The sequence below is a fragment of the Bufo gargarizans genome, chromosome 5 (genome assembly GCF_014858855.1).
Source record: "Bufo gargarizans isolate SCDJY-AF-19 chromosome 5, ASM1485885v1, whole genome shotgun sequence".
Classification (NCBI taxonomy): Eukaryota; Metazoa; Chordata; class Amphibia; order Anura; family Bufonidae; genus Bufo; species Bufo gargarizans.
Window position 1 is genome coordinate 6,471,539 of NC_058084.1, and position 25,359 is coordinate 6,496,897.

At 45.4% G+C, this 25,359-nt stretch overlaps 1 protein-coding gene across 1 annotated transcript in view; it reads right to left on the bottom strand.

Annotated features, from left to right (window-relative positions):
- Positions 1 to 25,359, bottom strand: part of KCNQ3 (potassium voltage-gated channel subfamily Q member 3) — a 140,210-nt gene that overhangs the window by 18,029 nt on the left and 96,822 nt on the right. The window contains exons 10-11 of the mRNA XM_044293690.1: positions 8,919 to 9,121; positions 5,885 to 5,987 (exon numbers count right to left, since the gene is read on the bottom strand). Of these exons, the coding sequence (XP_044149625.1) occupies positions 5,885 to 5,987; positions 8,919 to 9,121 (306 nt within the window). The remainder of the gene's footprint in view (positions 1 to 5,884; positions 5,988 to 8,918; positions 9,122 to 25,359) is intronic.

Consider the following 25,359-nt stretch of genomic DNA (forward strand, 5'->3'; position numbering starts at 1 on the left):
AGACTCACGACATATCTCCCACACCTCAGAGCTTTACATCTCTCAAACATCTCCCTTATCGAGAGGACTGCTCCAGAGATGTTCCGCCCTTTTACTGTGCCAAACTGACAGCCTGACAACAGTGCTGAGGACAGACAAACTAATCTAGAAAACAGAATTTTTGCCAGAATCTTTCTGTCGACATTCAAGAGGGCAATCGGCCTCCAGTTCTTGATGTCGGTCGGCTCTTTACCTTTGGACAGCAGAATCAGCGAGGACACTCTCATGGATGGAGGCATCAGGTGACTTTCTAGACAATTTGTATATACATCCACGAGGATTGGGGCCAAGAGGTCTCTGAATGTCTTATAGAATTCTGCTGTTATCCCATCTGGACCTGGTGCCTTCTTCAGATGTAACTTATCAATGGCCTCTTTAACCTCCGCCACCGTCAAATCTGCTGTCAAAGGAGAAAAGTCCAAATCATTAGTATCAGGGAGCGGAGTTGCCTCCAAGAATTGGGTCATCTTGTCACTATCCAAAACCTTCCTCTGAAACAAGTCAGCATAGTAAGATCTCACCACCCCCAGGATACCCTCCCGAGATTCTTGCAAAACACCCTGGGGGTCAGTGAGACCGGTGACAGATTTATTTGCCACTCGCTCCCGGCAATTCTCAAAGGGATCAGGAGACCCTAAGGTCCCATAATCCCGTTCAAGAACCAGGGAGGTATACCTGCTGTACTGATACTGCCTCATCTCAGATTTCAGCCGGTCAATCCTTTGTTGGTCACCCCCTCCCGTCGAATAGAGTGACTCCAATTCTTTCCGCAGCTTGAGATACTGGCCATACTTACTCTTCCCCTTTATAACTGACAGTCTCTTTAAGAGGGATCTGATCTCATCCTTGACATCCTCCCACCAGTCGGCCATATTGCCATAAAAGTCCACTCTCTCTAGCTGACTCTGTATAAGAGAGTGAACATGACTCTGAACCGAAGGGTCTTCTAATAGACTGGAATTAAGTCTCCATAACCCTCTACCTGTCCCAGAGCACTTTGTGACACCCAAACAGAAATATAAGGCCAGATGGTCTGAATAAGGGACGATCTTCTCATCTTTCTCACCAATGGTCTCTGTAGGACTCACCAGAGCTAAATCTATCCGACTTCTTCTTTCACCACAAAAATAAGTAAATTTTGGTTTACGACCACCCTGCACAAACACATCTGACAACCCGGCCTGTTGAATGATTCTGTTTAGAACCTTGGAGTCTCTGGTAAGAGGCCTATTAGAGGTCCTGTCACTAGATGCCCTGGCGGCATTAAAATCTCCAGCCATGATGATAGGGATAGATGTGAAGAGATATGGCTTCACTTCATTATAAAGGTTAATCCTTTCAGTCACTGTCTGCGAACCATAGATATTGATGAGACGGAGCCTCCTACCCCGAATAGTAACTTCCAGAATTAGGCACCTTCCCATCAATACCTCTGTCAACCTATGTATAGTTACATCATTGGTGTTAAAGAGGATAGAGACTCCGGCACTTGGTTCTACAGCCAGTGACCAAAAGGATGGACCAGACCGCCATTCACGCTCGGCTTCCCGTAAGAGTCCTAACGTATTTAAACGTGTCTCTTGTAGGAAGAATATATCAGCATCAAGAGACCTTAGATGTTCATAAACCGCATGCCTGGTCCTCCTCACTCTGACACTGTTCACATTACTGGAGAACACTTTAAGGTTGAAGTCAGCCATCAAAGCAAAGCAAAGCACAAGTAGCAGAGATATTACCCCCATCATCATAGATCTGAGTCTGAGTCCACCTGCCGACCACCTGTCTCCATGTCCGATTCGGACAGACGTTTAGCTCGCGGGGGTTTCCTTTTTGTGGGGGGGTCGCCCTCTTGGTCCTCATTAAATTCATCTATCACTCTCTTTAACTCTCTCTCCATCTCTTCCTCAGCGTCTGACTCTGATAGGACACCGTACCTATTTGTTATGGTCATGACACCTGACCCGGGGTCTACTTTCTTTTTGGAAGGTTTTTGGACAGTGGTCCATTCCCCCTCAGGCTTACGGCTGGTTTTGTCCTTCTTCCGTCTTTTCTGTGGATTTATTGACGCTGGGGCAGAAGACGACATGCCCACAACCTGCTCAGTGACCTCCCCGTTCCCCTCAGTGGCTCCTGGCTGGGACTGGTCAGGCACTATGTCACCTATATTGTCACCCATATTGTGCTGAGGCTCGGGCGGTGTCACTGCTGACCCTGACAACAGCGTCTCCTCCTCTAGGTCATCTGCCCCTTCCAGCAAGTCCTCATCAGGGAAGTCCTTACAAACATTATGCCAGGCGTCTGGACAGTCCCTGTGGGAGTGACCGATCCTACCACAGAGGTTGCACCGGATGTTCTGGCAGGTGGCGCTGACATGGCCGATCTCCCCGCATAAATTACATTTTACCAGGGTGCACACACTCGCAATATGACCGGCCTTTCCGCATTTAAAACATTTTCTAGGCTGACCCGCATAGAAGCATACCCCTTTCTCCCGGCCAATAAAGAATGAGTTGGGCAGATGCTGGGTAATGTTGTTAACCTGCCGTAACTTTACCAGGACCTTCCACCCCCCAGTCCATATGTCATCCTCGTCCCTGGTCTTGGTGAGATCTGACATTAGGTCACAGTGTCTTTTTAGCCATACAACAATATCCTGGTAGGGTACCGACTCGTTCCAGAATATTATGGTGACGCTTGCTGTGTCTGGTCTAGAGATGGGGATGAGGCTGAACTTATTCCAGCCATCAGCATCTCTCACCCGGGCGAAATGAGCCCAGAAGCGGTCCAGGTCAGACATGAGTTTAAAACTAACGTCATACCCCTGCCTGTCAGGAAGGTTTATCACTGCCAAGATGTTAGATGGCAGGAAACCCATTTGGTGGCACAGAAGTTCACGGACCACAAACCTTCGTTCAGGCAACTCCTCCTTGGCCCCTCTATGCCTGAACCTGACCACGTTCCTCCTCTTAAAAGCCTGACCTGTATAATTCACATTAGATGTGAAGGATGGTGACCCACGACTCCAGGCATTACCAGAGGAGACACCACCAGTTCCACCCTCCTGCTGAACTTGGGGGCGCTGTGGTGGCTGCTGACCACCTGCACTATGGGGGTCTGACACTTCTGGTGTAACTAAAGGGGGGAAGTGCTGTGCATCAGACTGTACAGCCCCCTCCCCACCACCATCCTTTATACTCTGCGGGTCACAAGCCTCTGAAGGCTGACCTAATGGTGGACCCGAGTCTAGAGATGACCCCAAATCCCACACAGACTGTGAAGCGCTCCCCTCTGCAGAAACATCATCAGTAACATCACATGCAGTCATATCAATGCAGTCACTGGCAGTATGATCCTGCTCTACAGAGCCCCGACAGTCCTGCTGGGCCATGACCTGTGAGCTCTCTGCTGCACTGCTGCCTTCAGGCGAGAGTCCACAGTCCTGCTGCTCTCTACTGCCCCCCAGGGCTTGTGGTGACTGCACTGCTACTGCAGAGTTACCTTCAGGCGAGAGTCCACAGTCCTGCTGCTCTCTACTGCCCCCCAGCGCTTGTGGTGACTGCACTGCTACTGCAGAGTTACCTTCTGGTTGGAGTCCATAGTCCTGCTTCACAGTACAAACTGCTGGAACTTGTGGTACCTTTTGAGGAGTCTCTGCAGGTCTTTGCTGTTGCTGGACACTTTCTCCCACTTCTCTGTACAAATTCCCTTTCTCAAAAGGGAAGCTGGCTGGTCTGAGGACTGGTCTTGCACAGGCCTGCTGGGTGTCATCTGGACAGGTTGGAGACCTGGGTTTAGATGTAGATGGTTCTGGCGCAGGTTTTTCCTCATGTCCCTCAAGCCTTTGCTGGTTTCTGAAGGATTCAGCGACTGGTCCCATCTGCTCCAGTACAGCCTCCATGTCCTGCACAGTGTCAGCGAGCTGCACAGCGAGGGAGCTCAGCTTCTTGTCATGGACAGCCTGATTGTTGGGGTTTGCTGCCTTTAGCTTATAGACACAATCTATCTGTTTTTGCAGCTGTAGTTTAGTCTTTTTTAATGTCTCTAGTCTCTTGACCAGAGCTGGGATCCGCTCGGCCAGACATAGTTCTGGTGCACGCTGAGTATTGGGGGGCTGTGTCGGCAGTGTACTCACAGAATGGCTCCTTACAGGCGTCCCTCTGCTTGGTCCTTGCACTGGACTTGGTGCAGCCGTGGTCACTGCTGCAAGGTCACTATCTCCAGATTGGTGACTGGGCCCCTGGTTCTTCCCAGTGACCGCACTTGTGGCCCCATGAAGCCTTCCTGCAGTACTCCCTCTGGTCTCATCTGTTGTGTTGGCGACTTTTGCGCTGTTTCCACTTCCATAGCGTGTGCGGTCAGACCGCATCAGGACAGACTGTTGCAGATTCTCCTGCATGGTCTGCTTCTCCAGGGATGTTCTCCTCTGTCTGCCTGCGGGTGGGGTGGATTGCACACCTGCCGCCATGCTCTTACTCAGCGATGTTTCCTTCTTTACTTCAAACACTTTCTTTTCTTCTTTGCTTCTTCCTGCTGCACTGGGACTGGCAACACTCGGAACATTCCTTCCTTCCAAAGAAACTTTTGGATAATTATCCATGGAGTGAGAGGTCTGGGAATTGTTTCCCAGAATAGGCCTTGAAGCCTGGGCCTTGCTTGGGGAGCATCCCCACCCAGAGTGGCCCCGCCCTGGGCTTTCTCCAGACATCCAAAGCCTCAGGAGAGCTACTGACACACGTCCTCACAGCTAGGAGGCAGTATTATAGTAGTTATATTCTTGTACATAGGAGGCAGTATTATAGTAGTTATATTCTTGTACATAGGAGGCAGTATTATAGTAGTTATATTCTTGTACATAGGAGGCAGTATTATAGTAGTTATATTATTGTACATAGGAGGCAGTATTATAGTAGTTATATTCTTATACATAGGAGCAGTATTATAGTAGTTATATTCTTGTACATAGGAGGCAGTATTATAGTAGTTATATTCTTATACATAGGAGCAGTATTATAGTAGTTATATTCCTGTACATAGGAGCAGTATTATAGTAGTTATATTCTTGTACATAGGAGCAGTATTATAGTAGTTATATTCTTGTACATAGGAGGCAGTATTATAGTAGTTATATTCTTATACATAGGAGACAGTATTATAGTAGTTATATTATTGTATATAGGAGGCAGTATTATAGTAGTTATATTCTTGTACATAGGAGGCAGTATTATAGTAGTTATATTATTGTATATAGGAGGCAGTATTATAGTAGTTATATTCTTATACATAGGAGACAGTATTATAGTAGATATATTCTTGTACATAGGAGGCAGTATTATAGTAGTTATATTCTTGTACATAGGGGCAGTATTATAGTAGTTATAGTCTTGTACATAGGAGCAGTATTATAGTAGTTATACTCTTGTACATAGGAGGCAGTATTATAGTAGTTATATTCTTGTACATAGGAGGCAGTATTATAGTAGTTATATTCTTGTACATAGGAGCAGTATTATAGTAGTTATATTCTTGTACATAGGAGCAGTATTATAGTAGTTATATTCTTGTACATAGGAGCAGTATTATAGTAGTTATATTCTTGTACATAGGAGCAGTATTATAGTAGTTATATTCTAGTACATAGGAGTAGTATTATAGTAGTTATATTCTTGTACATAGGAGCAATATTATAGTAGTGATATTGTGTCAGCAGTTTCCATGAAGCAGATTTATAGTGTTTCTCGATCACAGATATACTGTGTCATCCTTAAAATTTAGGAGGGACGGACATAATGCTGCTCTACAAACCTCATATTCATACAAGATAATAGGATGGATTACTCCAGCATACCTAGAAGCATGGATAGCCACTTTTATCGTAGGGATTAAATCTTCTACCAGGAACTCATTACTGTAACCAGCTTCAGCCATTGGATCTCCAGCTGTTCCAGCATCTACAGAGCAGATAAGAGAATTATCAAGTCAAATATATGGAATAAAAAGTCGAACCTCACTTACCATGGGGATTCGTGTTTTAGAGACTGAAAATGTTTTTACATTTTATCATGTATTCACTTTCAATTCCTTGCGGTACTTCACAATGTATTACTATCACATATGTATGGAAAACCTGTATATAAAAATGTGGCTGTGAATTTTTCAGTTAGGCCGTGGTTCACATCACCGTTTGGTATTAATAATAATCTTTTTTTATATAGCGCCAACATATTCCGCAGCGCATTACAGTTCAGGGGTTCATGTATAAACAGTCATAAATAACAGCAGCAGACAAGTCAATGAGGGCCCTGCCCAGCTTACAATCTATGAGGAGATAGGAGTGACACAAAAGGTAGAAGTGCTTGTTTTCTACGATGGTCCGGCCATCTTGTGAAAATAGGGAAGCAGATATAAAGCTGGATGAGCCGTCACCAGCCAATATATGTAGTGCTTCTGGGTGCGGTGGAGGGTTTGGTTTAGGATCAGGTTCAGGAAATTATGATAAATGGGCTATATATGGAGAGGAGTTAGGCCTCGTCCACATTTCCATTTTTTACTGACGCGTGCTGTCCGCATTTTCCACTGACAGCACACGTACCCATTGATTTAATTGTGTCTGTTCACATTTCAGTATTTTTTTACTGACTGTGAGTCAGTTAAAAAATCTCGGGGACATGCACTACTTTGATCCGTGATGCAGACCAAGCACGCCCATTGAAGTTTATGGATTCAAGAAAATTACTGACACAACACGGATGGCATCCGTGGTGCGTCCGTTTTTCACTGAAGACTGATAGGAAATTCTATGGAAATGAATTTTCAGCTGAGCAACGTCAGCGCATTACGGATGAAACACGGATGGTAAAAACAGACACACGAACCAACCACGGATGAAACACGTACGCTTTTTTTCATGGACGTGTCACTGACATGGAAATGTGGACGAGGCCTTAGATCAGGGGATGTGATAGACCACTCTAAAAATATGTGTTTTTAAGGAGCGCTTAAAACTGTGTATATTGTGATTTAACCTAATTTCTTGGGGTCGGCCGTTCCAGAGAAGTGGTCCAGCTCGGGAGAAGTCTTGGAGCCGGGAGTGAGAGGTTCGGATTATGGTGGAAGTCAGTCGTAAATCGTTTGCAGAGTGTAGAGCACGGGCAGAGTGGTGGACAGAGATGATCCGTCAGAAGAACAGAAAAATAAACAAAAAATGGTTCTTGTATTTTAAGCATCCATTACGCTCAGTTACTGCACATTTTGCATCCGTTTTAGCCATTTCCATCTGAGATCTGTTATGTTAGATAAACAGGGCAGTCTCCTCTTACAAACCAGGCAGGAAAAGTAAAAGGGGGGCACAGCGGGGGAACGGAGCGCCGCACACATAAACTAGTAAGGGCTCATTTACACGACCGTATGCATTTTGTAGTCCGCAAAAATAAGGATATGCAAAAAATACGGATGACGTCCGTGTGCATTCCGTATTTTGCGGAACGGAACAGTTGGCCCCTAATAGAACAGTCCTATACTTGTCCATAATGCGGACAATAATAGTACATGTTCTATTTTTTGCGGAACGGAAATACGGACATACGGAAACGGAATGCACACGGAGTACCTTCCATTTTTTTGCGGACCCATTGAAATGAATGGTTCAGCATACGGTCTGCAAAAAAAAAAGAACAGACACGGAAAGAAAATACGTTTGTGTACATACCGTTACATCCCTGCACTATGCCCTACACAACCCCCTACTTATTTGATAATGTCTGGACCCATGAAACGTCCTCTTTAGACCTCCTGCACACGACCGTATGGCTTTTTCAGTGTTTTGCGGTTCGTTTTTCGCGGATCCGTTGCTTGTTTCCGTTGTGTTTCCGTTTCTGTTCAGTTTTTCCGTATGGCATATACAGTAATTACATAGAAAAAATTGGGCTGGGCATAACATTTTCAATAAATGGTTCTGCAAAAACCGGAACGGAAACGGAAGACATACGGATGCATTTCCGTATGTGTTCCGTTTTTTTTGCGGACCCATTGACTTGAATGGAGCCACGGAACGTGATTTGCGGGCAATAATAGGACATGTTCTATCTTTCAACAGAACGGAAAAACTGAAATACGAAAACGGAATGCATACGGAGTACATTCCGTATTTTTTGCGGAACCATTGAAATGAATGGTTCCGTATACGGACCGTATACGGAACGCAAAAAACGTCCCGTAAACAGGGAAAAAAAACGGTCGTGTGCAGGAGACCTTAAAGAGGTTCTTCACCACTTTGGACAATCTCTACTTGTTAGAGGGGTCTCTTGTCAGTCACCTGAAGACCAAGTGTCCTCCTGCTTGGCTTCCCAGCGATCAGCTGTAATCTGCAGGGAAACCTGGCAGTAGGTGTTACGTTTCTCTGCAGCGCCACAGGACAAAAAATGTATTACACGTTTGACACTTGTTAAATTCAGCTCCTTCCTGGTGTTTTCTGGTAATAATTAAATTTTATTAAAGCCACTTTAAAAGGCTTCTTGCTTTGGACAATTCTTAGTTACTGACTGAAGGGAGAAATTTGCCAGACGAGCTGGCCCTACCCCCACCTTGGCCCCTTCTCGGGAAAGCCGCAAAGGCAGCGTAGAATTGGCACTTGCGCCTAAATTTAGGTGTAATGGTATTTAAAAAGTCACAAACTCTCCTCTCTGGCTAATAGATAGGGGTGGAAATGGAGAACCATTGTCTTCCAATACTGAATTTTTTTATATGGAATTTGAAACAAGCTGAAGGTCACGCTGAAGAGCAGCATTTTCCATTGATATAGTTAAAATAATGTTGCACTTTACTTGGGAGCTTTTGTTTTAATTTATGGGTTAACCATTTAGGAAACAAAATAGCATTTTTACCTTCTGAGCTTTGCCAAAATGCGTAAGCTTTCATCCTCAATGCGGTGCGGAATCGCTCCTTATTACTCAGGGCAATGTTTTTTGGCTCTTTTGAGGGACTCTCTTCTACACCATCGAGGTTCAATGGGGAAAATGTTTTTGCTTTTGGGCTGTTTCCGCGTGGGTTGGACAACCGTACTCGATCCAGCAGGCTCCACCTTTGACTGGAAAGAATTAAAATGTTTATTAGATTAGGAAAAAGTCAGTCTAAGGATACAGTAAAAAATGTAATTCATTTTCACCCACTGCAATGCAACTTGGCCCAAAAGGACAATAAAGAAAGTATGTACTGGCTGATTTGCCCAAACATTTACATTGTAGTTCAAAGAAATATATTTTAGTTGTACTTTTTCTTTAAAGGGGTTGTCCCACGAAAAATATTCCACAGGTTTCAAACCAACATCTGGATCTGAATACTTTTGTAATTGTATGTAATTAAACATTTAGCATAGTCACAGAGTTATTAAATAAAATGTATCTGTATAGCGTCACCTGGTGTCTGTTCTTTTTCTTATTTCTCTGTCCTGCTCACTGAGAAGGCCGCACATGCTCAGTTTCATCATTTAACTGCCTCCTGAGCTGTGATAGGGAGAGCTGAGACACGCCCCCTGAGCTGTGATAGGGAGAGCTGAGACACGCCCCCTGAGCTGTGATAGGGAGAGCTGAGACACGCCCCCCTGAGCTGCAGCAGAAAAGACACTCCCCCTGAGCTCTCAGCTTCATATAAATCTAGCAGAGCCATGAATGGAGAGATCTCTGGATCCATGTGAGGTACAGGGCTGGTTCTAGCTTTGTTAGAGAGAGATTGTCATGTACTGTATGATGTCGGATTTTCATTTTTTACGTTAGTCATGGGATAACCCCTTTAAGCTCTATATCAGTTGTGTGTATTTTCTGGTGATTTAACACTGGCCACTAGAAGAGCACACACCTGACGCTTCCTATTTTCTGTTGCGTCCTTGTCAGCTTCACTATGTAGACTGGGACAGATGAACAGTGCCATCTCATTATGGTTAGAAGGTAGCCAAGTGTAGGATATGGCCATAGGTTACAGGCCCCAGACTGCTTCTGATTTATTATCCAGAAAGTATGATAACACACTGAATAAGCCACACCCAGAACACCGGCTCATAAAACATAATATGTTTATAAGATGCAGAGAGCAACTTAACACAGTGTTGCCTAGAAGAATTTACGACAGAAAGTTGACAGCTCGGTCCTGCTTAAGGACTATATAAGGCAGGACAGTAACACTATACACACACTTTGTTTATGCAGCACCCCAGAACAGGGTTACTGCAATAGGGTAATCATTGTAATGTTGTATTGTCAAGAAAAATGTTCTGATTTACTGTATTAGTATACCTAATAGTTTTGTATGGCCAGATAAGGGTTAAGTCCTTGGCTCATTCCCTTAGGATGCCAGAAGATGGCTCTAAGCCCTTCCACTGGTTAGTCAGTTCTGTGCTGAGCGGAGGAAGAGAGAGGGCCTGCATGTGTAGGCTCCTCAGAGGTGGCCCGAGTTTAGAGAACCTTTGTCTCTGAGACAGTCTACAGCCACGGAAGCATCTCCTACATAAAAGTGCTTCAGAGAAAGAGAAATCAGGTGGTACAAAATCTACAGGGCCGTGCACTGGAGTCAGTCAGCAAGGTATTGTGCATGTTTATGGCAGAGAGACTTTGCTGCTCTTTGCTGTATCTTAAATCTCCACCCCTCAGCTGGGAATTACAGAAACACTTACCAAGAACCTCCCTGCTAGCCTAAGGTTCTACAGAGAGACTTTATAAAGTCAGAGAGGAGTACTATAATCCCCATAATTTCTGTTGTCCATACGTTGCTACTGGGGAAGGATTTGCATAATCTACCCTTGAACTGTGTCTAGGCATTGTTGGATGTACTACTACTCATATATTTTACACTTTAATAAAGAGAAACAGATTGTTCACACTGACTGGCCTGGTTACTGACTTAACAATTCTCGGCCATTGCATCTTTCCTCATGCCTTGCACCCAGAACAACACTTGAGAGCAAGGGCACCCCATCTACCACCAGGCAGGAAGACCAAAAACCACGGTGTGCCCCTACAGGGAAGATAGGATGAACCCTCCAGTCACTGCACGACCCCAGGGAGAGCCAGAGTGGAGAGTGCCACTGTGATTAGTGAGACTAACAACCACTCTCTAGGCCACAACTACCACTCCCGGGCTCTTGGGCTGTCTGTGACAATCTAGCGCCACGAACAGGATCAAATCCTCTGTGTCCTACTGAAAAAGTGGCCATATTGCTGTGTTGAAAACCCTAAAAAGTCTTTATTGTGCTACCAGAGATTGTCTTGTGGATCTAACAACCACACTGTATTGCGGAGAACTGTTGCAGGTGTTGACAACCACCCCACTTGCTGTTATTGAGTTGAACTGCATTATAGACCGCACAACAGCCCACAAGGAGTTAAATCTCTGAATTGGAGCTCTGCCATCATTGCTCTCGCTCTGCCCCATTATGCGCAGGAAGATTAGAGAGAACACCCTTCACAGAGCAGACAAGATGTGTCTGCATGTCTCTCCCAGGAGAACCTCAACAATCAGCCATACCCTATGGGAAGCGAACCCCAAAAAAGTGCTGCCTGGACTACGGGGAGGATACGTCCTGCAAGGAGAAGGAGTCGAGGTGCCTCCTGTGTGCTTAGCTGTTTGGGGTTCCGTTCCATCAACGGAACCCCGTTTCTACTCCAACTTGGAGAAGCATTTCCTTAGGGCAGGTTCAAACGGCCTGCCACTAGAAGTCAGCCCCCCACACGACCTGTGTGGAGAGTGGCTGGAGACATCCTGCATAAAAGACAAGATGGCGGGAAGATGACAACCTAACTGGATGGGCCTGATGTAGGGTCAATGAGCCAGAACTATTAATAGAAATGGCAGAGCTTCCAGTAGCTTTAGAACAGTATATCAACATCCTGGCCTGTTTCCATCAGTACAGCGAGTTAGGCCACGGCTTCTGCTGAAGCCTTAAAACCGGAGAAGATTCAGGAGGTCGTCCCACCTCCAGCAGGCCGAGGCAGAGTGCTTGCTGTATGGTTGAAAGCTTATTTTTTAGAAGATCCTGGATGAGAAGACTCAGCGGGAAATGAATGTGATCCGGATGTTAAACCACCCTCTTCTCACCCCGTCCGCTGGTTCCCCGTCGACAGAGGATTTGGAGTCTTGCAGGATGAGAAATCTGCGGTGGAGCTGCTAGTGAGCAGGTGGTTGTTCTACTCCTCTAACGAAGTACCCGATTTAGCACATAACGGAATCGAATGGTGCTGATCAGATCCCCATTGAGGGTCCTGAATGCAGGCCCTTATGCTGGAATCTGTGGCCAAGGACCCGAACCGAGTCTCTGTCATTGATTGCACACAACTGTAGCTTGTTTCAAAAGACTTACTCTTCATTACTGGATACATAGTATAATTAGATGTTCAAGTCCGAAACATGCTAGAACTGCTTTTGAAATGCAGAATTTCCACGTTTTGTATTTCTGCCACCCTGAGGGTAAATTATCCTTGATTTAAAATACAGAACTAAAATGATAATTACAGATCTAGTGAGGAGAAGGACTCTGGAAGAACATACCAGCCATGTATACGTGATGGAAAATAGTCTTTTGGAAGTTTCTGAAAATGACCTTCGCGGCATTTACTGAGACACTTCTAAGTTGTGCCTCTCAGAAGATATTCTGTTCCTCCATCATCATTTCAGGCGGTTTTGTCTAATAATGACTCGCTGGCAGTGTGCGATAATAACTCGCTGTGGGCAGCTATTCATAGTAAAGTAATCAGTTCTAATATTGACATCGCTCTCAGTGTAAGCTCAGCTTCGTGTCCCCTTAATGGTCCATTCTGCAGAAATTAAGTCACATTTTCATCTCCTTCCATTTAATTACCGCTACACTGCACTTCTTATAAATGAATGAAATATAAAGGAAATTAACACAAAAATAAACAAATATTGAGTTTTATCTGGAGCGTATGCGGCCTACTACCCCCATCAGTCCAACTGGTGTAATGCTTCTCTAAATCTTCTACTTTATCATGTATAAGGCATATGCTGCCAAAGACATTTACTACAGTAGATATGTACTGCCATAGACCTGTACTGCCATAGACATGTACTTCTATCCACATGTACTTCCATAGACATGTACTGCCATAAACATGTACTGCCATAGACATGTACTGCCATAGACCTGTACTGCCGTAGACATGTACTTCTATCCACATGTACTTCCATAGACATGTACTGCCATAAACATGTACTGCCATAGACATGTACTGCCATAGACCTGTACTGCCATAGACATGTACTTCTATCCACATGTACTGCCATAGATATGTACTTCTATAGACATGTACTGCCATAGACATGTACTGCCATAGACATGTACTGCCATAGACATGTACTGCCATAGACCTGTACTGCCGTAGACATGTACTTCTATCCACATGTACTGCTGTAGACATGTACTGCCGTAGACATGTGCTTCTATCCACATGTACTGCCATAGACATGTACTGCCATAGACATGTACTACCGTAGACATGTACTGCTGTAGACATGTACTTCTATCCACATGTACTGCCATAGACATGTACTACCGTAGACATGTACTGCCGTAGACATGTACTTCTATCCACATGTACTGCCATAGACATGTACTGCCATAGACATGTACTACCGTAGACATGTACTGCCGTAGACACGTACTTCTATCCACATGTACTGCCATAGACATGTACTGCCATAGACATGTACTACCGTAGACATGTACTGCCGTAGACATGTACTTCTATCCACATGTACTGCCATAGACATGTACTGCCATAGACATGTACTACCGTAGACATGTACTTCTATCCACATGTACTGCCATAGACATATATTGCCATAGATATGTACTGCCGTAGACATGTACTTCTATCCACATGTACTGCCATAGACATGTACTGCCATAGACATGTACTACCGTAGACATGTACTTCTATCCACATGTACTGCCATAGACATGTATTGCCATAGATATGTACTGCCGTAAACATGTACTTCTATCCACATGTACTGCCATAGAAATGTATTGCCATAGATATGTACTGCCGTAAACATGTACTTCTATCCACATGTACTGCCATAGACATGTACTACCGTAGACATGTACTGCCGTAGACATGTACTGCCGTAGACATGTACTGCCGTAGACATGTACTTCTATCCACATGTACTGCCATAGACATGTACTGCCATAGACATGTACTGCCATAGACATGTACTACCGTAGACATGTACTTCTATCCACATGTACTGCCATAGACATGTACTGCCATAGACATGTACTACCGTAGACATGTACTGCCGTAGACATGTACTTCTATCCACATGTACTGCCATAGACATGTACTGCCATAGACATGTACTACCGTAGACATGTACTTCTATCCACATGTACTGCCATAGACATATATTGCCATAGATATGTACTGCCGTAGACATGTACTTCTATCCACATGTACTGCCATAGACATGTACTGCCATAGACATGTACTACCGTAGACATGTACTTCTATCCACATGTACTGCCATAGACATGTATTGCCATAGATATGTACTGCCGTAAACATGTACTTCTATCCACATGTACTGCCATAGAAATGTATTGCCATAGATATGTACTGCCGTAAACATGTACTTCTATCCACATGTACTGCCATAGACATGTACTACCGTAGACATGTACTGCCGTAGACATGTACTGCCGTAGACATGTACTTCTATCCACATGTACTGCCATAGACATGTACTGCCATAGACATGTACTGCCATAGACATGTACTACCGTAGACATGTACTTCTATCCACATGTACTGCCATAGACATGTACTGCCATAGACATGTACTTTTATCCACATGTACTGCCATAGACATGTACTCCTATAGATATGTACTAGATAACTGAGATCCGCAACCTGCATGGCACATATCTGCTCTCTAGTACCTTTCCTGCTGGTTGCCTACAATCCCCCCCCCCCCTCTGCCCAAGGCCAGGGTACTGGGCACTTGACCCTGACAGACAGTGAACCCTTGATAAGGCATCAGCATTGATATGATGCTCCCCTGCCCTGTGCTCTACCACACAATTAAAGTCCTGTAACGCCAGGAACCACCTTGTTACCCTTGCATCGTTCCCTTTATTTTGGCATATCCACTTTAAATGGGCATGGTCCGATATCAACCGGAACTTCCTACCTGCCAAATAGTACCGTAGAGCCTCGAGGGCCCACTTTATAGCCAGACACTCTCTCTCCACGATTGAGTAGTTTCTCTCACAGGAGGTGAGTTTTCTGCTCAAATATATGACGGAGTGTTCTTCCCCATTTACCTCTTGTGACATTACTGCCCCTTAGGCCTCTTTCACACTTGCGTTGTCCGGATCCGTCGTGTACTCCACTTGCTGGAATTACACGCCGGATCCGGAAAAACGCAAGTGAACTGAAAGCATTTGAAGACGGATCCGTCTTCAAAATGCTTTCAGTGTTACTATGGCAGCCAGGACGCTATTAAAGTCCTGGTTGCCATAGTAGGAGCGGGGAGCAGTATACTTACAGTCCGTGCGGCTCCCGGGGCGCTCCAGAATGAAGTCAGAGCGCCCCATGCGCATGGATGACGTGCCATGCGATCACGTGATCCATGCGCTTGGGGCGCCCTGACGTCACTCTGGAGCGCCCCGGGAGCCGCACGGACTGTAAGTATGCTGCTCCCCCGCTCCCCACTACACTTTACCATGGCTGCCAGGACTTTAGCGTCCCGGCAGCCATGGTAACCATTCAGAAAAAGCTAAACGTCAGATCCGGCAATGCGCCGAAACGACGCTTAGCTTAAGGCCGGATCCGGATCAATGCCTTTCAATGGGCATTCATTCCGGATCCGGCCTTGCGGCAAGTCTTCAGGATTTTTGGTCGGAGCAAAAAGCGCAGCATGCTGCGGTATTTTCTCCGGCCAAAAAACGTTCCGGTCCGGAACTGAAGACATCCTGATGCATCCTGAACGGATTTCTCTCCATTCAGAATGCATTAGGATAAAACTGATCAGGATTCTTCCGGCATAGAGCCCCGACGACGGAACTCTATGCCGGAAGAAAAGAACGCAGATGTGAAAGAGCCCTAAACCAACCTCTGAGGCATCAGTCTGGACAATAAACTCTTTTGAGAAGTCTGGTGCGATCTGGTCCTGAAATGCCTTTTGTGCCTCCTGAGACCACGGGACCATTACTGACTTTCTCCCTTTAGTAAGGTCTGTTAATGGTGCTGTAATAAAGGCAAAGTTTGGGACAAATCTGCGGTAATAGCCAACAATCCCCAAGAATACCTTCACTTGTTATTTTGTCAGATGCTGTGGCCACTTCTGAATGGCCTCCACTTTGTTTACCTGTGGTCTATTGTGCCCTTACCTACTATATACCCCAGATAGCGAGCCTGCTCCAACCCAATAGCACACTTCTCTGGGTTAGCAGTAAAGCCAGCTTTCCTGAGGGAATCAAGTACTGCCTGTACCTTACCTAGATGGGTTTCCTAGTCCGTGCTAAAGACGACAATATTGTCTAAGTATGCTGCTGTGTACCTTTTATGGGGGTCCAAGACCCTGTCCATCGCTCTCTGAAAAGTGGTAGGTGCTCCTGGTAACCTAAAGGGCATCCTGGTATATTGAAAGAGCCCGTCTGGGGTGGAGAAGGCAGTCTTTTCCTTTGCCTCCTCTGATAGGGGTACTGGTGAGGTCAAGTGTGGTGATATACCTAGCTGGTCCCAATCTTTCAATTAATTTATCTACCCGGGGCATAGGATAGGAATTGCATTTAGAGACTTCATTTAGTCTGCGGAAGTCATTGCAGAACCGCCAGGTCCCGTTTGGCTTAGGCTCCAATACAATGGGGCTGGACAGGCCACTTTTGGATTCCTCAATAACCTGCAGAGCTAACATACGCTTTACCTCCTCAGAGACCGCTTGTCTCCGAACCTCAGGGATTCTTTATGGTTTAATGTTTATAGTTACCTTGGGGTCAGTGACGATGTCATGCTGAATGACATCTGTAGTGCCTGGGAGGTCCGTAAAAAAATTCCTGTTCCACTGCAGAAACTCCTTGGTTTCTTGTTTTTGGGACTTGGACAGGGTGTCACCTATTGGAACCTTTTACATATCTGAGTGGGAGTATATTTGAGGTTTTGAGGTCGCTACCAGGGATTCTCTATCCTTCCAGGGCTTGATTAAATTTACGTGATATAGTTGGATGGGCTTTTTTTCCAGGCTGATGGATTTTTTTATTTACTTCTCCAACCCTCTCCATCACTTCAAAATGACCTTGCCACTTGGACAGAAATTTACTTTCTACCGTGGGAACCAACACTAACACATGGTCCCCAGGGTTGAATTGCCTCACCTGGGCCGTTCTATTGTATACCCTGCTCTGGGACTCTTGGGCTTTTTGCATGTGCTCCCTCACAATGGGCATAATACTGTTGATGCGATCCTGCATTTGGGCCACGTGCTCTATCCCACTTCTGTAAGGGGTAGCCTCACTCTCCCAGGTCTCCTTGGCAACATCCAGCAAGCCCCTGGGATGTCTCCCATATAACTCAAATGGGGAAAAGCCAGTGGAGGACTGCGGGACCTCTCGGATGGAGAACATGAGAGATGGCAACAGACAATCCCAGTCCCTCACATCCTTTTCTACCACCCTTCTCAACATCCCTTTTAAGGTTTTATAGAACTTCTGGACTAGGCCATCTGTTTGGGATAATATACAGAGGTTCTTAGCTGCTTAATTTTCTGCAATTTACAGAGATCTTTCATAACTTTGGACATGAAAGGTGTACCCTGGTCCATCAGTATTTCTTTTCGAAGGCCGGTTCTGGAAAATATATAAAATAACTCCAGAGCAATGCATTTGGGGGAGGTATTCAGAAGTGGAATGGCCTCAGGATACCTGGTGGCATAGTCCAGCACTACCAAAATATACTGGTGGCCTCGGGCAGATTTGACTGCCCAACCAAATCCATAGCGATTCTGTCAAATGGGGTCTCAATTATTGGCAGGGGAACCAAGAGGCTCCGAAAGTGACACCTAGGAGCAGTTACTAGGCAGGTTGGGCAGGAACTACAAAACTTTTTAATCACTTGGTAACAACCTGGCCAATAGAACCTTTGCAGGATTCTTTCCTTTGTTTTGTCAGTCCCCAAATGACCCCCAAGTAAATGAGTGTGAGCCATAGCAAGGACCACCCTTCAATAAGGTACGGGTACCACCAATTGCTCCACAACTTCATCAACTTCACAACTTAGTAACACGATACAGCAAAGTGAGGAAACCTTTGATCAGCATTAGGCTCCTGAGGTACCTCATTTAGTACTGTTACATTTTCCCATGCATGTTACAGGGTGGAGTCTCGTAACTGAGCAGTCCCGAAGTTCTCCCGTGACACTTCCAAGTCCGGGAAAGAAGGTGAACATGCAACAGGCATATCAATACAGTGAGGTTGAGACCAGAGTTCCCAGAATAACGGAAAATCACGTCCCACCCGCCTTTTAGGGATTACCAGGTCATGAGGTACGGCAGCACGTAGGAGGGTGACCAGGCTACCTGAGTCCAACAGGGCCACAACACTAACCCTGTTTACCTGGAGTTGATGCTTCTGGGGACCTGGTTCCTGCAGGGGTGTAGCGCTGCAGACAGGACGAGCGAACATGGAGAGGAGGCGGGTGGCACCACACTCCACTGGCCAGAGTGTGCTGCAATATGCCCCAGTTGTTGACACTTCCAGCAACGCACCTCAGCTCTGCCTCCTAGTGGGCTCCAGAATTGGAGGGTACCTTTCTTGGACCCTCAAACCTCTTTCCCCTGGGTGGGCCACCCAGGCTTGGTCTGCTGTCTTGGTTCTCCTGGTCAAATGCAGAAAGGGGTTTGGAGTTTGATCTATGTAAACGAACACAGGAGGATCCCACAAACTGCTGCGGGTTTACTTTCAGGCCTCAGACAGGTCTCAGTAGTCTTAAACCACTCCACAAGTGAAACCAACTGATCCAGTGTTTTGGGGTCTCCTTGAGAAACCCTATCGGTGGAGGTCCGAAGGAAGTGCACTCACATAGCGGTCGAGCACGATTCGGTTGCCAAAGTCTGCAGGACTCGATTGTAGCCACTTGCGCAAAAGGGTTTAACAAAGTCAAACATTTGGGAGCAGGTTGGCTTATTTTCCTCAAACCACCAGTCATGGACTCTGCGAGCCCGTACAGATAAGTTGACTCCCAGCCGGGCCATTTCTGCCTTAAGGATAATATAGTCTTTGGCCTGCTCTGCCGTTAAATCAAAATATCCTTTTTGTGGCTCTCCAGTCAAATAAGGCGCCAGAACCTCAATCCATTTAGCAGCAGGGAGTTTCTCCCTTGCCACAATACTTTCAAACACAGCCAGATAAGACTCTATGTCGTTATAGGGGGTAATTTTTTGAAAGGCGCGGTGCACTGCCTTTTTTACATTTAAAGTCCCAGATAACTCCTCCATATTCCGTGACTGAGCAGACACTCTCTCTCAGGACTGTGACCTGTTTCAGCAGGTTGGTTTCCTGCTGGGCAGTACTGACCTGCACCAACTGCTTAAACAGCTCCTCAATGGCAGGAGTCTCACTGGGCAACAATGTAGCAGCCTTTATCCAGGACATAAGCAAGTACAAAAAAACAAAATGTATGCAGCCATTACCCTTAGCAACCAGATGTCCGCATCCTCCACCATATGTAGGAGTTAGCTTTACAAACGGGAGGCAACAAATTTTGACTTAAAGTTTCTTTTATTCAACCAGCAAGTGATTTTTTGACGGGAAATTACATAGGTGTCTCCCAAAAGATAATAAGACGATGTACAAGAGGCATTATTGTGGAAAAAAAACATTTCTCAGATTTTATTTACATTTGAGCAAAAAATACAAGATGTTCCGTACTGTGGAAAATCTCAGAGGACGTGGTCGGAATCCAAAAGTGACACCTGTGCTGGCCAGGAGGATAGTTAAAGAGGTCAAAAGAATCCAAGGATTACCACCAAGGCCGTCCTGGTGAATCTGGGCTCTACTGGTGGCAATGTCTTAAGGCAGACAATCCAACGGACACTGCACACTGCAGACCAAGGAGGACGCCACTTCTGCAGATAAGGCACACAAAAGCTTGCTTGGCCTTTGCAAAAGCTCATCTGGACAAAGAAGAAGACTTCTGGTCTTCTGTGTTATGGTCAGATGAAACAAAAATATAATTTTTTGGTCACAATAATGTTTCATTCATTTGGCGTAAAAAAGGAGAAGCCTTCAACCCAAAGAACACCATCCCCACTGTCAAACATGGTGGTGGGAACCTAATGCTTTGGGGGTGTTTTTAAGCCAATGGGCCAGGGAACCTAATCACAGTAAACAGCACCATGAAAAAAGAGCAATACATGAGGATTCTCAACGACAATATCAGGCGTCTGCAGAGAAACTTGGCCTTGGGCACCAGTGGACATTTCAGCATGACAATGACCCAAAACACACAGCAAAAGTGGTGAAGAAATGGTTAGCAGACAACAACATTAACGTTTTGGAGAGGCCCAGCCAGAGTCCAGACTAGAATCCAATAGAGAATCTGTGGAGGGAGCTAAAGATCAGGGTGATGGCAAGAAGACCCTCCAACCTGAAAGATTTGGAGCTCATTGCTAAAGATGAATGGGCAAAAATACCTGTGGAGACCTGCAAAAAGCTGGTCTGCAATTATAGGAATCGTTTGATTGCTGTAATAGCCAATAAAGGCTTTTCTATTGATTATTGAGATGGGTATGAATAATTTTGGACTGGACACTTTTTGCTCAAATGTAAATAAAAGCTGAGAAATATTTTTTCCACAATAATGCCTCTTGTACATCGTCTAAGGCTACATTACACACGACCGTATGTGTTTTGCGGTCTGCAACTTAAGGATCCGCAAAACACGGATACCGGCCGTGTGAATGTAGCCGGCCCTATGATAGAAATGCCTATTCTTGTCTGCGATTGCGGACAAGAATAGGACATGCTCTATCTTTTTTGCGGGGCCGCGGAACGGATCTACGGATGCGGACAGCACATTGTGTGCTGTTCGCATCTTTTGCGGCCCCATTGAAATGAATGGGTCCACACCCGTTCCGCAAAATTGCGGAATGGATGCAGAGCCAAAAATACGGTCGTGTGAATGTAGCCTTATTATCTTTTGGGAGACACCTATGTCATTTCCCATCAAAAAATTACTTGCTGGTTGAATAAAAGTAACTTTAAGCCAAAATTTGCCAGGGGTATGAATAATTATGGGCAGCACTGTATAAAGCACTTATCTTCAGCACTTACGTGTCCTATAACAGTCCATTTTCAAATAGACAGAAAGGCTAGAGTCACCTTGAGTAGAGCCTTGTCTCGTTCTCTCTGCACCTGGACTCTTTTTCAGTAGTGTGGAAATCCAAGGATGAACTGCTGGAACAGCCACACTGCAATCCCTGGACTTAAATAAGTGAGATCAGCAACCTGCATGGCACATATCTTCCCTCTAGTACCTTTCCTGCTGGTTGCCTACAACATGTACTGCCATAGATATGTACTGCTAAAGATGCACTACTCACAAAAACTTAGGGATATTTGGATTGTTGGTGAAATTTCAGGATGAACCTAAAATGCACTCTAACCATTACAGGTAAACTTAATGTGACCTTCTCTAAACTTTTGAATGCACATGTCCAACTGTTCAGTGTTTCAGTACTTTTTGCACAACTTGCTGTTCTCTAACAAGGAGCTTAACGGCAAAATTCACAACAGCTGTTTGATTCATGAATCACCCAATGAATTTCCTGGTTCAATTATAATTGGTATGTAAACAGTCCTCCTCATCATGCTGTTAATATTTTGACATCATGAGACCAAGACGACATATTACAATTGATCAACAGTACCTTGCCATTGCGAGGCATCAAGCAGGATGTTCTCAGACGGAAGTGGCCACTGAGCTGAGAGAGTCACAGAGTGTCATCAGCAGGTTGTATCAGAGATACAGAGAGACTGGAAGAATCACAGAAAGGCAGAGAATTGGACGTCTTTCGGCCACATCCCACACTGATGACCGCTTCACTGTGAACAATGCCCTGCGAACCGGATGATGAATGCCACACAACTCGAGATTACACTTAAGGGAGGTGCGAAGCACCCAAGTGCCAAGTCAGACCATTCAAAATTATTAAAATCAGCATGGTCTGCATGCTAGACGACCTGCAAGGGTACATGACCACAAGCGTCATCGTCTTGCATGGCCAGGGAGCATCTGGCCCAAGACGCTAAGCAGAAATGATGGCTGCCAACGATGTTGGAGACATCAAGGGGAGCACTATGCATCAGCCACTGTTGTCACCAGAGGAGCCTTTGGTGGTGGTGGTGTTGCAGTGTGAGCACGTGTGACTGTCTAGTCAATATAGAATTGCCCTACACTTTGTGAATGGTCCAGTGACAAGCCTATACAACTTGAATAACATCAATTAATCCAGTCATTGTGCCTCTGCATTAACAACACAGGCCTAATTTCATCTTCATGGATGACAAAGTGCCAGCTCATCGTGGTCGCATCATTAGTGAACTGGCTGCTGGAGAATAGGGGGACTCAAATGGAGGGGGCCTCCAGTTTCTTCAGACCTGAATCCCATTGACAACCTATGGGATCAGCTGAGTCGCCTTGTAGAGGCTTGTAACTCTGTACCCCAGAATCTCAATTACCTGAGGGCCGCCCTTCAAGAAGAATGGGATGCCAGTGCCTCAGCAGACAATATTGACTACTGACTAGACACACATGCCCACACTGTAACACCACCACAACCCCAAAAGGCGTCTCTGGTGACAACAGTGACTGATGCATAGCACTCTTGATGACGTTGGCGGGCATCATTTCGGCTCAGCGTGAATCAACTTTCATCAGTAAACAGCACTGAGGCCCACTGGTCCCTCGTCCAGCGTAGATGCTCTGTGGCCCATGCAATATGATGACACCTGTGCCTTGTGGTGTGGTCAGGTACCCTTGCTGGTCTAGCACACAGACCACGCTGATGTAAACTGTTTCAATTGGCCTGACGTGACACATGGGTACCTCTCTCCTCCTTTAAATGTGCCTGGAATTGTGTGGCATTCATCATCCGGTTCCGCAGGGCATTGTTCACAATGAAGCAATGTAGGATGTAGCAAAAGGATGTCCACTTCTATGCCTTTCTGTGATTCTTCCAGTCTCTCTGTATCTCTGATACAACCTGCTGATGACACTCTGTGACACTCTAAGCTCAGTGGCCACTTCCGTCTCAGAACATCTTGCTTGATGTCTCGCAATGGCGAGGTGCTGTTGATCAATTGTTAGGTGTCATCTTGGTCTCGTGATGTCAAAATGTTAACAGCATGATGAGGAGGACTGTTTACATACCAATTCTAATTGAACCAGGAAATTCATTGGGTGATTCATGGATCAAACACCTGTTGTGAATTTTGTCGTTAAGCTCCTTGTTAGAGAACAGCAAGTTGTGTAGTACTGAAAAGTACTGAAACACTGAACAGTTGGACATGTGCATTCAAAAGTTTACAGAAGGTCACATTAAGTTTACCTGTAAAGGTTAGAGTGCATTTTAGGCTCATCGTGTTAACCAGTAGAAAACTAGTTGAGTGCTCTCATTAAGAGAAACAAGAGTCTTGCAAGTCTGATACCTTTTAATGGCTAACAAAAATTTTTGTTAGCCATTAAAAAGGTTTAAACCTGCAAGACTACAAGACTCATTTTGTTTCTCTTAATGAGAGCACTAAGCTGCTATAGATATGTACTCCTATAGAAATGTACTGCAATAGATATGTACTATCATAGATATGTACTGCTATAGAAATGTACTGTCGTAGAAATGTACTGCCATAGATATGTACTTCCATAGATAAGTACTTCTATAGAAATGTACTGCCATAGACATGTATCGCCATAGATATGTACCGATTGCAGCGTTTCATAGACTTTGCCAACTTCTACCGCAAGTTTATTAGGAATTTTTCTGCGGTAGTAGTACCTCTCACAAACCTCACTAAGAAGGGAGCTAATCCCTCAAAGTGGACGAGAGAGGCAGGTAAAGCCTTTGAGATGCTAAAACAGGCTTTTTGCACTGCACCAATCCTTACTCACCCAGACACTTCCCAACCTTTTGTCCTTGAGGTCGACGCCTCCGAGGTCGGGATTGGGGCGGTTCTTTCACAATATTCTGGGGTCCCTGAGAGGTTACATCCCTGTGCCTTCTTCTCTCGGAAGCTCTCTCCAGCCGAGCGTAATTATGACATCGGGAATAGAGAGCTTCTGGGAGTAAAATTGGCTTTTCAGGAGTGGTTACACTGACCACAAGAATCTAGAGTACCTAGAGAGTGCCAAGAAACTCAACTCCCGACAAGCTCAGTGGGCACTGTTCTTCACCCGCTTCAATTTTTGTCTCACTTATAAGCTGGGTTCTAAAAATGTGATGGCAGATGCCCTGTCCTGCCGCTTTCCTGAGGCTGCTTCCGTCCTGGGCTCTGAGCCAGAGATTATTCTTCCAACTAAATGTTTTCTAGCCACCCTAGGGGCCACAGAGTTAATGAAGGACTTGTCCTCTCTTCTCGAGCCTTCATAGGCAAAGAGTCCTCCAAACAAACCCAATGGTCGATGGTTTGTGCCGGTTAACCTTCGGTTTAAGGTTATCCAACAGCTTCACGACTCCAAGTCTGCCAGGGCATCTGGGGGTTAAGAAAACACTTTCCCTGGCACGTTTGGTGGCCTAAAATGTCCTTGGATGTTAAGGCCTACATCCAGGCATGTAGTGTGTGTGCTCGGTGTAAACCGTCTCGGTCCGCCCCTTCTGGTACTTTGTTCCCATTGCCAATTCCGCAAGCTCCCTTGACTGCTATCTCTATGGATTTCATCACAGATTTGCCAAAGTCCTCTGGTAGTACGGTAATCTGGGTAGTGGTGGACCGTTTTAGTAAAATGTCTCATTTCATCCCACTTCCTGGATTGCCCTCAGTCAGAGAATTGGCAGACCTGTTCTTGAACCATGTCTTTCATTTACACTGAGCACCGGATGATATTGTTTCAGATAGAGGTGTTCAATCTCTTGGTTCTGGCGTTATTTCTGCTTGGGGATAAATTTTTCTTTTTCTTCCGGGTTTCACCCAGAGACCAACGGTCAGACGGAAAGAACTAATAAGACCCTGGAGCAGTATCTCTGATGCTTTGTGTCAGACTGCCAGAAGGAATGGGCCGCACATCTACCCTTCACGGAGGTGGCTTATAACAACTCTGAGCA